We start from the raw sequence: 15,804 nt of genomic DNA, 5'->3' as shown, positions 1-15,804 counted from the left end.
TTAGTCTTAATAGTTCAGTAAAATCAGTGTCGATTGAGACTATATTCCCCCTTCTTTCCATGCGTTCAAAAAAATGAGAATATTTCCATCACAGAAATGTAAGACTCTTCCATCTTGGTTTATGTCTGTTCCTGTGGGGGGCTCATACCGTCATTGAGTGTGATTCAATAATAATAATAATAATAATTCGTTACATTTATATAGCGCTTTTCTGGGCACTCAAAGCGCTTTACACAATGGGGGGGAATCTCCTCATTCACCACCAGTGTGCAGCATCCACCTGGATGACGCGACGGCAGCCATTTTGCGCCAGACCGCACACCACACACCAGCTGATTGGTGGAGAGGAGACAGAGTGATGATATGCCAATCATGATATGGGGAGGATTAGGAGGCCATGATGGACAGAGGCCAGTGGGCAGATTTGGCCGGGATGCCGGGGTTAAACCCCTACTCTTTTTCGAAGGACATCCTGGGATTTTTAACGACCACAGAGAGTCGGTACCTCGGTTTAACGTCTCATCCGAAAGACGGATTCAGCGTGATTACACTAATTCTAATTCAGCAACTATTTTTGAAAGCATAATATTCATTCATTTTCTTGTCGGCTTAGTCCCTTTATTAATCTGGGGTCGCCACAGCAGAATGAACCACCATTCGTTTTACGCAGCGGATGCCCTTCCAGCTGCAACCCATCTTTGGGAAACATCCATACAAACTCATTCACACTCATACACTACGGACAATTTAGCTTACCCAATTCTCCTGTACTGCATGTCTTTGAACTGTGAGGGAAAACCCGAAGGAAACCCATGCGAACGCAGTGAGAACATGCAAACTCCACACAGAACGGCCAACAGACCCAGCCGAAGCTCTAACCAGCGACCTTCTTGCTGTAAGGCGACAGCACTACCTACTGCGCTACTGCGTCGCTTTATTAAACCCATTCCTCACGGTAATATAAAAACAGTAATTAAAATGAGAATTATTTATATTGTTTATTAAATTACCCATTAATTTGGATTTTATTAATGTCTACACAAAGACATTCCTAAAGCTACCCCTCACAGTAATGTAAAAATACTCTACCTACTACCTAAAAAAAAAAGCACTACCTACTGCGCCACTGCGTCGCCTAAAAGCATAATAATTCATCTTAAAAGTAACTCAAATTATTGCTTCATTTTTAAAAGTAATGCATTATTCTTATATTCGTTAATTAGAAAAATAAAATTATTACGTAACTCGCGCAACACTGATTGTAAAGCATTAATTTCAAAAGGAACTTTCCCCAACACTGGCTGTAATTATTCCATTCCCATATTGCAGTTTGTAGCATGATATCAAGGCAGCCATGAATCTGGATTAATTTAAGCACAACAAAACCAAAAACACATGAAGCTTATGGTTTTAACAGTCTTAAGGTTGTCAGGTAATTGTCAACACGAGCCCGTTTACATAACGCTAAGCCCTGGCTTTTAAAGAAATGCAATGAAACGTAGTGATTTTAATTTTTTTTTTTTTTGGAGACTGCGCTCAATGAGACTCTCGCTTTCACCAATGCATGCTTTAGAAAACAAAATCTTCCAGCACACTCGAAATATTTCCAAGGCTGCTTATTATGAAAAGACACTTGATGCCTTGACTGGGCTCTATTCAAAAAACCACAATCTCCGTCTTCCTCCAAGCCTCCAGTTGTTGGCTAATTTCGGGTTTGCTCAAGCACAACGGATGTCTTCTTGGAGAGCCGACAGAAACTGAAAAGCCAAGCGAGGGATTTATCCGTTTACATAATCTGGAAAAAAAATAATCCGTCGCAATCAAACTATTTCGCTTTTTTTTTTTCACGTGTGTTTTCGGTGCCAAAATTAATAAGGTGTCCAGAAGGAAACGCTCATAAATAGACAAGGAGAAAGCATGCCTCTTTTTCAGAAAAACAACACCCTCACTGTGCACGTTGACGACGCCTGCACTTGTTGGTTATATGTGCGCTTTTGGAAAGTTCACAGTAGACATCTATGCATCACACATGTAGGTGTCTGACACCTTGCTCGTGTCTGTCACATCAGACTAACAGACAGGCAGCTGCCACTGCGGAATAATAGCACGACATTATATGATCCAAGCTCTCCTCATCGCTGCCTCGTCCCAACAAAATATACACACAGACCCCTGTAACTCTGAACGCAGGTTACCACACTCGACATTTCTCCTCGGGGTTCATGGGAGCTCCTCGCGCACAGTGAAACGCTTCAGAAAATGCCTCAAAGTTCTGGAGGGAACCTAAAACCCTGCGAAGAACACAAAAGTATGATGCTGTTTAGAGGATCTGTGAAGTATTTGAATGTTGACACTGTGTAATATATACAGTTGGAGACAAAATTAGTAGACATTTTCATTCTTTTTCCAAATATTTACCACATGCTTTTTAATAGAGAGTGATTTCCTACACAATTTTAAACAAAATACATTTAATAACTAATTTCTAGTAACTTTTAATTAATTTTGATTAACCTGTACTTTTTTTCGAAGGACATCCTGGAATTTTTATTGATCACAGAGAATCAGGACCTTGGTTTAACGTGTCTCACTGAGCAGTACAGTCTTCCCTTCACTAAACTGGGGGATTAGGACCCACACAGACCACAGGTTGAGCGCCCCCTGCTGTTTTCTTTAACACTACTTCCGGCAGCAACCTAGCTGCTGGCTTATAGTCAAGTATACATTAATTAGCAAAGTCATTGGACAACAGTGGTTTGTTTTGTAGCCATTTGGAAACATTTGGGGGTTAATAATATTAACCTAAACATTTTATTCATTTATTTATTACTTAATTAATTACTTAATTACTTGATTATTTAATTAATTAATTTAATTATATATATTACATATTGATGTGTGTGTATGTATGTATGTATATATATATATATATATATATATATATATATATATATATGTATATGTATATATATATGTATGTATGTATATATATATATATATATATATATATATATATATATATATATATATATATATATATATATATATATATATATTTCAGCCAAACTAAAAGAAATAAAACCTTTTCCAGGAAAAAAAAATATGATGGAAATAAAGTGATATATATTAGGTTATTTTTCTAAACTTTAGACATTTATAATGTTACAAAATAATTATATTTTGATCGTTTTATTCATCATAAATCAGAAAAAATGTCAAATTTTCAAAAAAATATTCAGCAACACAGATGTTTTCAACATAGTAATAATCAGAATTATTTCTTGAGAAGAAAATCAGCATAATATAATGATTTCTGAAGAATAATGATCCCTGCAAATTCAGTTTTACATCACACGAGTAAATTCCTTATATATTTTTTTCTAAACTTAAGACATTCATAAGGTTTATGTTTTCAACATGGTAATAATGAGAATTATTTCTTGAGAAGAAAATCAGCATATACTAAAATGATTTCCAAAAACAAATTATTCCTGAAAATTCACATCAGATGAATTCATAAATAAATACGTCACATGAATATATTACTTATATATGTTTGTTCTAAACTTAGGTCATTCATTATTCATGAATTCATGCAAACTTAAGACGTACACAATTCATAAACAATTCATAAAGTCATGCATGATTTTCAAAAAAATACTAGGCAACGTGGATGTTTTCAACATAGAAGTTTTCAACAAGTATTTCTTAAAAGAAAATCAGAATATTACAATGATTTCTGAAGGGAAATGATTTCTGAGAATTTAGCTTCACATGACATGAATAAATTATAGTTTAATATATGATCTGATAGAAAACTGTTAACTTTAAATTGTAATAATATTTCACGATATTACCATTTTTACTGTATTGTACTGGAGTGCAAAATATACATTTTTTTGATCCAAAACATTTGAAAAACATCATTTAAAGTCTTTAATTGAAAGCTTAGTTTTCTTACAATTTTTAATTATTCTTGCAAAGTCATTTGTACTTCTACATTTTCTAATAGCTCGATATTTCCTTTCAGCATGTTCAATAATTTATGCAATCTAACGCAATGTATGTCTTCTAGCGTGACTTGTATCCAGATTTGTTTTCATCTTTAATTCAGAAATCTTGCCTGTATTCCAGAGGGCTGTGTGGGTCTGTTTTGATAGTCTGAATGGCGTACTCAGGGCGACAAGCACCACACCAGACCTACAGAAAACAACACTTATTTTAATATTCAATAAAACATAACTGCATAACCAGCCAAACACTACATGGACAGATTAACACAGATTGAAACATTATTATTACCCCAACATGAGCCCTAAAGGGATAGTTCACCCAAAAATGAAAGTAAATACTCAAAAGAAAATTGTGTTTCTAGCCCAAATATCTAAAAAATCTTAAATCAAAAACATTTTCTAGACAAGTAAACACTTGTTTTCATTAATAATGCATCAAAATTATGTGAGTTTTGCCTTAAAAAATAAGCAAAATAATCTGCCAATGGGGTAAGTAAAGTAATCTTGTTTTCGCTTTGAAATAACATTATTTTGCTGACCCCATTGGCTGATTATTTTGCTTGTTTTAAGGTTAAAACACCCTTAATTTTTACCTAATATTTTAGGTAAAACAAGACAGAGTTTTGGCTTATTTGCTTTGTTAAGCTGTAAAGCAACATCTTTCATTTATATTCTTAGGTAAGGCACTAAAGTTTCATACTTGGAGTGAAATTGTGCTTTATGCATTATAAAGCTTAAAGCATCAGAATCAGAACTCAGTATCAGCCAATCACCAAAAATCTTGATCGGAGCATCCTCAACTGTTACCGTACGCTCACACCGAAAGCAGCGAGAGCCTCAACGTAGCCGGAAGTCATTCATTTTCAATAAGAGCCGGCAGCAATAAGCGGCGAGGAGCAGTGCGGCACGTCTTCACCGAAGTGGCTGTCGAGGAGAGTTGAAATCAAGTCCACTTTATGGTAATGAGCTGTGACTCGGATCGGCAGCAAGCAATCAGAATAAAGAAGTTCACTGCTTGGAGATCAGAGAACACAGACCTGTGATATTTGGTTCCGACCACAGTTGTTCCCAAGGGTTTGATTATTGCAGTCGCCGGGTTTTCATGTATTTACATTGTTTTCTTACAGGAATATACATTAAATAAGTTACTGGCGAGTTCCTTATATGAATTAATGTTATATTTATATAATTATCTTAAAAAAGCGGGAATCTCATGCGACATAACAGCTGAACAAAACAAAACAGTGTTGCTGCTTCAGGATATTTCAGACATATGGACACATTGGATAATTAAGTGGAGCAAAGCCACACCACATACAACTTGATCTTAATTTCTTAAATGAATTTGATACGAAGTGCGCAACGTTTTTATGCTAGCAAGCATGTTTCATGCAGGAATGTAACTGAAATGCTGCAACGGCTCCTTTAAATACGAGATCAACGTAGCCAATTTTGATGCTCTCGTCGCCGGAGCTGAAGGCGAACAGCGTTGTCGCCAGGTCGGCCAGAGCGACCTTGGACGCTCTCACCGCTTTCGGTGTAAACGCACTGTTACCCTTTACTTCCACAAAACACTGAACACAAAAGAAGATATTTTGAAGTATGTCTAGGCTGATAAACAATATTTTTTCAAATCGCAATAAAATTGATTTCAATAACACTGTTAAGCGCTGGATTTTTTTTTTTTACCCTATATTGATCTAAGAGCCGATCACACAGCAGAAATGTGCAACAATGGGAATTTAAAAGTGTGTTGATATTAGCGATGCACCGAATTGTTGGCCACCAAAAACTTATCGGCCGCAAATGTTAGTGTATGTATGCTTTGTGGCTTTAGTCATTGTTGGGAACTCTTTTAAATCTGGAAGCATTAACTACTTATAATGAAATATATATTGTTATCATTCAATATGGAAAATAGTTATCGACGATAGCCATATCGACCAGCCCTATTATGAAGAAAGCTGAAGATCTGAAACCATTGACTTCAATAGTAGGAAAAACAAATACTATGGAAGTCAATGGTTACATGTTTCCAACATTCTTCAAAATATCTGCCTTTGTGTTCACCAGATGATAGAAACTCAAACATGTTCAGAAAACAAGTAAAGAATGAGTAAATGATGACATAATACTCTGTTTTAGAGTGAACTACCCCTTTAAGGATGAATGTCATTCTGCAAAAAACATTGCTTGTTTACTTCAATGCACTTTTCTGAAATATGCTTATCCAAATAATGACATTTCAAATCCCAGTACTTTAAAGCAGTGCTCATTGCCCCAGATGACAAGATTCAATCACTGATTTCATGCCTCGAGCACATATTAGAGAGCCTGTTGGGATTTATTTTTGCACCAGTTTCAATTGACCTTTCACGGTGAACACTAGCGGGCATCTTAAAGTACTGTAGATATGATTCATGGTCAAATACCTGAGCAAAGTTCAGAAAGAAGAGCTGTTTGTGATTCATATCCAGTCCGGGAAGACGGGGCTCCTCGCCCTCCCTCTCCACCCACTTTACATAAGCCTAAAACATGCACACATCATAATCATAGGCATTTCAATGTGGCTGTTTATTAAAGGGAAGCTATTATGCAAAAGCCACTATTATAAGGGGTTTAAACACAGTTGTGTGGCAACAGTCTGTAAATATTACACCAGCTTCTAATGGTAAACATAATCACACTTGATAAAAACTGTCTGCTGGAACACTTTGATTGACATTCTCCCTTTGTACGTGTCATCAGAGGGAGAAAGCCCCGCCCACTAGTGATGATTTCTCCCACATTAGCATAGGACTTTAGTCTTGTTTTTGAATGTGCCACTATGCTGACACACAGGCATTTGTAGCTCCGCCCCCTTATGAAAAGAGCACAGTCTCATTTACATTTTAAGCAACAGTCACCAAAATTACACAATTAAGATCAAAGCCTAAAAGGGTCAGTTTCAGAGAGTTATAAAGCATTATTTGTGAGCTGAAACTTCACATAAACACTCTGGGGACATCAGAGACTTATTTTAGATCTTGTAAAAAGACGCAAAATAGGTCCCCCTTGAATAATTCTGGTTGTATAGTGTAAATAAGTGTATTCTCATCGCCTTCTTACAGATATAGTATACAGAATACACATGGGATTTACATTGACTTATTTTGCATTTTGAAATTAGGCACATAATAGGTCCCCTTTAAGGAAATTAATAAGGCCGTACTCACACTAGGTACAGTTGCCTTGAACCGGGCCAAAGCACGCTTGTCCCCCCTCCCGTCTCCCCCGACGGCCCGCGCTCACACCACAAACGGGCTTCGGCACGCTTACGTCATCGCTGCTGCGCTGTTCAGTGAGAAGCGCTCTCTCACTCAGCAGCACAGTGGAGATTTCTCTAGTTATATCGTTTCAGTCGTTTGATATGCCGTCAAATATTTTGCCAAACAGTCCTTAGAGATGCGGAGACACGCAGTCAGATATTTCACCGAACAGATCCGCCACTTTTGGCGCTCATAAACAATCATAAAGCTCTTGTGCTGCAGGAATGAGGAGGTCTGCTGAAGGTGCGCAGCTGTCCTGCAGTGTGGGGTTTGCGTCTTTAATAAGTTACGGCAGTTTGCGTTCACTGAACAGTAATAATGATTAATAAATCCATATGAAACAGCCCCGTAAAAGTCACGTCTCGCTTATAGTTTCGGACTTTGGCGCGTTTTGCACTCACACACAAGCGTACCGCACCAAAGCCCAAGTGAACCGCGCTCAGGCACACCTCTTCCAACCGGGCCAGGGCCGGCCAAGTGAACCGTGCTTGAGCCCGATTCAGCGCACTCACACTTCTCAAAGGATCCGGGAAACGGGCCTGGGCACGGTACGGATGGCATAGTGTGAGTAGGCCCTAAGACAAACCTTATAAGCTTGACGAACTCCACCGTTGTCAGCGATGTTCTCTCCTAATGTCGTAATACCACTGACCTGCAATGACAATATTTTATGTTTATGTTTAATATGTTTTTTGCGTAGTGATGTTTACTATGATTTACAGAGAAATGTGTAATAATAGTTTATATACCAAAACAACATGTTTAGAACAAGCATCAGTAAAAAATTATATTTGTATCTATGTATCTATATATGTCCATTTGATTGTGTGTGTGTGTGTGTGTGTGTGTGTGTGTGTGTGTGTGTGTGTATATATATATATATATATATATATATATATATATATATATATATATAAATATATATAAATATATATAGTATGGTAGTCCATGACCGGTTCATGACTGGGTTCATGATCGATCGTGTCATAGCTTGTTGCCATGCGTTTCACGAGCTACGCCACTCACGCTGCTGTTTGTCGCTCCCTTTAGTTATGTTGTCTCGGTCAAACAGAGGGTGATGGGCGGAAATCACCCAACTAGCTCTTTCCAACGAAGTGCGCTATTTGCACTTAGTCTAAATACACCCTAAATAGACCTACGAGGGAGGGAAAAAAAAACAGATTTTGGAGTGTCTATTGTACTTGCATTTACATGTTTCTACGTTTCTATATTTTCTCAGAATAGCTCTAATATGTTTTATCACAGTTAATCAAACCATGAGTTTTTAAGTTGTAGACTTGTGGAAACCTGTTTACAAAGTCACACATGAGCTGGATATTATTGTTATTTTCCAGTGTGTGTGTTACATTCCGGGTCACACCATTCTGGTGTGTGGTACATTCTACGTCACTTCCGTTGTGTGGTACATTCCCTTTCCATAAGAAATCTGTAATTGTAAATTTGTCTCGGGATTTGTAAAAGTGTTTTGTGTCTTGTTAATTTGTTTTCTAAAATGTAAATTTGTTTCGAGCGTTGTAAAAGTGTTTCAAACTTTGTAAAGTTGTTTTGCACTTCCCGGCCACCGTACAGAAACCCTCTTTTGAAATCACATTTGAAAAAACCCACCGTTCTAGAACATTTACCAAAATAATCACTGAATGCTTTTAAATCTTGCAAAACGTGAAACTTTTTAGTATAAATAAGCATAGCTTTCTTGTTTTTAAGTTCCATCAGATTTTAGTGGTTAGAAATGTAATCATGCAGATTATTTTTGCTTGCCCTACATTTGAGTGCTTTTATGACAGCTAAAGTCATAATACTCTGCATTTATTTTCATTGCTGTCTTGAAGAGCTGATTAAGATCTCACTCATTATTAATCTTTTTTAGAGCAGTGGAAATGTTTCAAATCTGACCCAAAGTATGCACTAACTACACGCACTGCGAGTACAAACATAACATTGGTTAATTTCGTTTGTTTTAAGAAGTTTGTGTACAGATTCTTTCCATCACACCGGGCCAGTTTTAACTTACATTTTGGCCTCCTGCAAGTTTCCAGCTGAATCTGCCGTACTGCTCCACCATGCATTTAGACTGATCCTCGAAGCGTTCAGCAGAGTAGTTGCTCCACCAGTTATACATGTTTCCATCCTTGTCAAAATTACGGCCTATGGAAATATTTTTTATTTACTCATCATTAATTCATCATTTACTGATGCGTCATTAAAATCCATATTCATGCTTGCTAACAATAACACAAACTAATGGTGGACAACTTTATTTATTTAACATTAACAAAATGTAATAAAAATTGTAATAAATGTATTTTACTTTGTTCGTCTTAGTAAATACATTATCTAACATTAACTAATAGAGCCTTATTGTTAAGTGTTACTAGTTCCATTAGTTAAGTACATGCAGGAGGTTGTTATATCAGAATAAAGCCCGACAGGTTTATCAGCAGCTCGACACGAAGCAGAGCAATGTTGTATAAGACTGAAGGGCTTTATTTTGTGAAAACAACCATTCTGGATGTACTTTATTCTGCTTATTACATGACTACTTGCCACAAAACATTGTTCTGTGTCGTAATAGTTTATTTATTCTTTAATTAAGTGCAAAGCTGACAGAAACAAAAACAGCTGATGGAGTATACACTAACCTGTGCATGATTCAGACACAAGATGGCGTCAAATAGTCAAAATACAAAGCTGACAGACATTAAAACAGCTGAGGGGGTATACACTAACCTGCACATTATTCAGACTCAAGATGGTGCCAAACAGTTAAAAACACAAAACTGACAGAAACGAAAACAGCTGATGGAGTATACACTAACCTGCGCATTATTCAGACACAAGATGGCGCCAAACAGTCAAAAACACTGGCAGAAACGAAAACAGCTGATGGAGTATACACTAACCTGCGCATAATTCAGACACAAGATGGCGCCAAACAGTCAAAACACAAAGCTGACAGAAACTAAAACAGCTGATGGAGTATACACTAACCTGCACATTATTCAGGCACAAGATGGCGCTAAACAGTCAAAACACAAAGCTGACAGAAACTAAAAAAGCTGATGGAGTATACAGAAACCTGCGCATTATTCAGACACAAGATGGCGTCAAACAGTCAAAAACACAAAGCTGACAGAAACGAAAACAGCTAATGGAGTATACACTAACCTGCACATTATTCAAGCACAAGATGGCGCCAAACAGTCAAAAACATTGGCAGAAACTAAAACAGCTGATGGAGTATACACTAACCTGCTCATTATTCAGACACAAGATGGCGCCAAACAGTCAAAAACACTGGCAGAAACTAAAACAGCTGATGGAGTATACACTAACCTGCAAATTATTCAGACACAAGATGGCGCCAAACAGTCAAAAACACTGGCAGAAACTAAAACAGCTGATGGAGTATACACTAACCTGCGCATTATTCAGACACAAGATGGCGCCAAACAGTCAAAACACAAAGCTGACAGAAACGAAAACAGCTAATGGAGTATACACTAACCTGCACATTATTCAGACACAAGATGGCGCCAAACAGTCAAAACACAAAGCTGACAGAAACTAAAAAAGCTGATGGAGTATACAGAAACCTGCGCATTATTCAGACACAAGATGGCGTCAAACAGTAAAAAACACAAAGCTGACAGAAACGAAAACAGCTAATGGAGTATACACTAACCTGCACATTATTCAGGCACAAGATGGCGCCAAACAGTCAAAAACACTGGCAGAAACTAAAACAGCTGATGGAGTATACACTAACCTGCTCATTATTCAGACACAAGATGGCGCCAAACAGTCAAAAACACTGGCAGAAACTAAAACAGCTGATGGAGTATACACTAACCTGCAAATTATTCAGACACAAGATGGCGCCAAACAGTCAAAAACACTGGCAGAAACTAAAACAGCTGATGGAGTATACACTAACCTGCGCATTATTCAGACTCAAGATGGCACCAAACAGTCAAAAACACAAAACTGGCAGAAACAAAAGCTGATGGAAAATATACTAACCTATGTATTATTAATTCACAAGATGGCACTAAACAGTCAAAAACCACAGCATGACAGACAAGTAGATACATTTGAATGTGAATGTAAGTATATGGATTTGAACGTATTTACAGACGATCAAGATAATTTGTAGTTCCCTGATCAGCCGGTGTTTTTCAATGGTTGTTTTCTGGGAATAACATACTTTGCAATGTCGCGACTGACTGATCCGATTGGAGTATTCCAGAGAGCCATGTAATAATGTTAGTTAAAGTTTTTATAACATAAACTAAGTAATACATGTACAGAATTTATATTTATTTACAAATTACATTATTACAATTGTATTTAATTACTTTGTATTTAATTTAATTACTTGACTCAGTACTGCTTAAAATCCATATAAATCTCAAAACATAGAAGATAGAAATTAAACTCTTTTAGTGCTTTAAGTTAGAGCCAAACATGACATTTTAATTGTTTTTAATGAGCATTATAAAATATTGAACATTAAATTTAACATGTTAAAACATTAATATTAAACATTTAACTGGTACAGTCCATCAGATGAGATGCAGATTACCGTGATCATCAAATCCATGAGTGATTTCATGTCCTATAACCATCCCGATTCCTCCAAAGTTTAGAGCTTGCAGCTGTTTCTCACTGAAGAACGGAGGCTGAAGGATGCCAGCAGGAAACACTGAAAGAAAGAAAGAAAAAGATGCATAGAAAGAGATGAAATTCAGCATAATGCATGGATAATTGACCAGGAAATGCCAGACTGACTCGTTTTAATAGAGTGTTAACTTTGGACACTTTTACTGTATGTCACAGAGGTTGACTTTGTCAAATCTAACTCATTTTCATTTCAAAAATCACATTTAAGCCATAGCCAGAGTGGTGGTAAAACAAAGCGACATTGGCTGTTTTATAAAAGGGGAGTGGCTACACCATGTACCACCCTCTCTTCGTGTCTCTGTTGAAATTATGCCAAACATCGAATAAAAATGCCTATTTCAAAGCACTTCACGGAACCTTAAAGGGGGCTAATAATTTTGACCTTAGCAATTTTTTTATTTATGTTGAGGCAAACTAAAAGAAATAAGACTTTCTCCAGAAGAAAAGTTGTGATTTCCTTGCTCCTTTAAACGTCACTGTCACAATCACCAGAGATTTAGTTCATACAGATCACTGGAGAACTACAAATCTGCCACCAAAGGAACTACAAATCCTGTCATGCACCACACACTCACACCTGTTCCCGTTCTTCTTTGATTACACACACAGCTGCGAGCTGTTCAAGGACTGATTACATGGACCATACATACAGCACACAAACACACAGACTTTGCTTAGTCTTGTTATCCTGCAGCACTACAAAGTGTTTTCTTGTCTTGTCTAGCCTAGCCGTGTTTTGACCCTTTGCCTTGTTTCATCGTTTTGATTCCTTGCCACCTGTACTGACCATTCACCTGTTTGTACTGATTCAGGTTATCTCTGTATGCATCTGTTTGCCCAGTTTGATCATTGCCTGCCTGACTGATCTTGCAAATAAACTGGCCGTTGATCTTCTACTCCGTTTTCCAGCACCCTTGTGTTACAGTCACTTGATAAATATTAGAAAAATAATACAATTTCTGTGCGATTTACATTTTAAAACATAATTATGTGAGTGCATTATTTTCATCACGGCATGAATGTTTAATTAAGATTTGATGGTATGTCATTTATTGGTTTAGAAAAGCAACACCTCAGAACTTATTTACCAGTCAGAAAACCGAGTGAGAATATGACAAATGAGAAAATTAAAGTAAATATCACTATTTTTGCTGTGTATAATATAATCAAGCAAAGCAAATGCTAAATATTTTAGTATATTATATATATACTGTGTGCATTAAATTTCCAACTATGAAATTAGTCTTATCAAGCCAAACCAGTTTATTCCCCAGATGTTTAAAATATGGGTATCAGGGTGGCGCAGAGGGTAGCATGATCGCCTTACAGCAAGAAGGTCGCTGGTTTGAGCCCCGGCTGGGCCAGTCGGCATTTCTGTTTAGAGTCTGCATGTTCTCCTCCGTGTGCTCCAGGTTCCATCACAGTCCAAACACATGCACTAGGGGAATTGAATAAACTAAATTGGCCGTAGTGTATGTGTGTGAATGAGTGTGTATGGGTTTCTCCCGGTACAGGGTTGCAGCTGGAAGGGTGCAACGCTTTGTAAAAAACATATGCTCGATATGTTGGCAGTTTCTTACACTGTGGCAATCCCTGATAATTAAAGGGACTAAGCTGAAGGAAAATTAATGAATAATATATAACTGTGCATTTAAGATGCATATGATGTATTATCAAGACGAACAGGTCTATTCCCCAGATGTTTAAACATGTCATTTCCATCACAACATGAATGGTGATTAAATATTGACATTTGATTTCAGAACATTTGTAAACCTTGTGAGAGTGTTGATTAAAAAAAAGGGAAAATAAAGAACAATATGACAAAATATTTTTTATTGTGAATAAAGTAAAATCAAGCCAAGAAATTATGCAAAATTTATTTATTCATTCATTTCCCTTTGGCATAGTCTATATATCAGAGATCGCAACAGCGGAATGTATCGCGTTGCTGTAATCTAATTACATTTTTGAGTAACGCAGTGATCTAATGAATTACATTTTACATTTGTGTAATTTGATTACAGTAACTAAAATCAATGTAATTGCGTTACTTCCGTTAAAAGGTATAATATTTAGAAGATAAAATGCTCCTTTTAAATCACGTTTTCCGCTGCAACGTCAGTTAATAAGCATGCATGCTGTTTTAAATTGCTGGAGAATGTGAGCTGAAACAGCTGCTGTTGGGAGCGGCTGCTTCTTTAAGTGAAAGTACAGATATTACTTTCATTTTATTGAGTGTGAAAAAATAAAATATTGTAAAATTCAGTGCATGTCTGGTCTCTAGAGAACTTTCAAATGCTTTTAACTCGACCAGCAACTTGTTCCAGCATTTGAACAGAAAGCATTCTAAGACAATGGTCGCTACTAAGCAGAACCCCGGCACCTAAAAACACAGCGGTCCAACTCAACCTAAATAGGTTAAATTAGATTTTTGTGCAGGATCGGGAGTGAAAGGAAGTAAAAAATCTTCTGAATGTGAATTCAAATGTATCTACTTATCTGTCATGTTGTGGTTTTTGACTGTTTGGTGCCATCTTGAGTCTAAATAATGGGCAGGTTAGTGTATACTCCATCAGCTGTTTTATTTTCTGCCATAGTTTTTGACATTTTGGTGCCATGTTGAGTCTAATTAATGGGCAGGTTAGTGTATACTCCATCAGCTGTTTTATTTTCTGCTACTGTTTTTAACTGTTTGGTGCCATCTTGTGTCTGAGTAATGCGCAGGTTAGTGTATACTCCATCAGCTGTTTTTGTTTTTGTCAGCTTTGCACTTAATTAAAGAATTATTAAATAATTACGGCTCAGAACAAAGTTTTTTAGCAAGTAGTCATGTGATAAGCGGGATAAAGTACATCCAGAATGGTTGTTTTCACAAAATAAAGCCCTTCAGTCTCATACAACATTGCTCTGCTTCGTGTCGAGCTGCTGATAAACCTGTCGACTTTATTTTGAGATAACAACCTCCTGGATGTACTTAACTAATGAAACTAGTAACACTTAACAAGAAGGCTGTATTAGTTAATGTCAGTTAAAGGGCACCTATGGTGAAAAATCTACTTTTCAAGCTGTTTGGACAGACGTGTGTAGGTATAGTGAAATTCAGTGTATGTCCAGTCTCTAAAGAACTTTCGAATGCTTTTAACCCGACCAGCAACTTGTTCAAGCCTTTGCATTCTAACACAATGATCGTCACCAAGAGGGACACTGGCACCTAAAAACACAGTGGTCCAACTCAACCTAAACAGGTTAAATTGGATTTTTGTGCCGGATCGGTAGTGAAAAGAAGTGAAAAATCTTCTGAATGTAAAGAGAAGCGTAGCTGCTGATGGGGCTGTTCACATGTCGTGTCTTTTGTCAAGCTGCTATGGTCAACCCATTGTAATGTTTTTCAGTAAATATTAAATTACTGAAAGAGCGCTCGCGACCCCCAAAATAACAATGCCAGTGGCTCGCGACCCCCAATATCCTCTGAGGTGGTTATAAATACTGAAACTTTGCATGCAATGGTGCACACACACCAATAGACCAAAGTTTATTCTTCGTAGATTTTTTAATGTATGTTAGGGCTGTAAATGGACCAGAAAACTTAACCTGGTGATCAATCTGCTGCATCTAAAGCTATTGCTGTGTCTTTAATATAATGTTATTATCCAGCGATCGAAATCCAATAGAACTAGTAACTATAAGCTACTATAGTAACTATATACTGTATAGTAGTAGATAGTAACTATAAACGACTATTTTTTTCTTTTCAGTAGGTTATGGATGAAATATGGTAA

At 36.9% G+C, this 15,804-nt stretch overlaps 1 protein-coding gene across 6 annotated transcripts in view; it reads right to left on the bottom strand.

Annotated features, from left to right (window-relative positions):
• mmel1 (membrane metalloendopeptidase like 1) overlaps positions 1–15,804 on the bottom strand; it is a 64,142-nt gene that overhangs the window by 9,584 nt on the left and 38,754 nt on the right. Inside the window, exons 19-24 of one of the 6 annotated variants that reach the window (XM_087274219.1) lie at positions 11,925–12,044; positions 9,354–9,487; positions 7,908–7,973; positions 6,446–6,541; positions 4,124–4,200; positions 261–2,291 (exon numbers count right to left, since the gene is read on the bottom strand). In XM_087274219.1, the coding sequence (XP_087130345.1) occupies positions 2,192–2,291; positions 4,124–4,200; positions 6,446–6,541; positions 7,908–7,973; positions 9,354–9,487; positions 11,925–12,044 (593 nt within the window). In that variant the 3' untranslated portion in view covers positions 261–2,191. Of the gene's footprint in view, positions 1–260; positions 2,292–4,123; positions 4,201–6,445; positions 6,542–7,087; positions 7,974–9,353; positions 9,488–9,943; positions 10,508–11,192; positions 12,045–15,804 lie in introns of those variants that run through there. The other 5 variants (XR_015502877.1, XR_015502878.1, XR_015502879.1 and 2 more) reach the window with 5 other exon arrangements.

The sequence above is a fragment of the Danio rerio genome, chromosome 11 (genome assembly GCF_052040795.2).
Source record: "Danio rerio strain M-AB ecotype USA chromosome 11, GRCz13ab, whole genome shotgun sequence".
NCBI lineage: Eukaryota > Metazoa > Chordata > Actinopteri > Cypriniformes > Danionidae > Danio > Danio rerio.
Note: the sequence above shows the minus strand (reverse complement) of the source record. Positions and strands in the feature narration are given on the sequence as shown.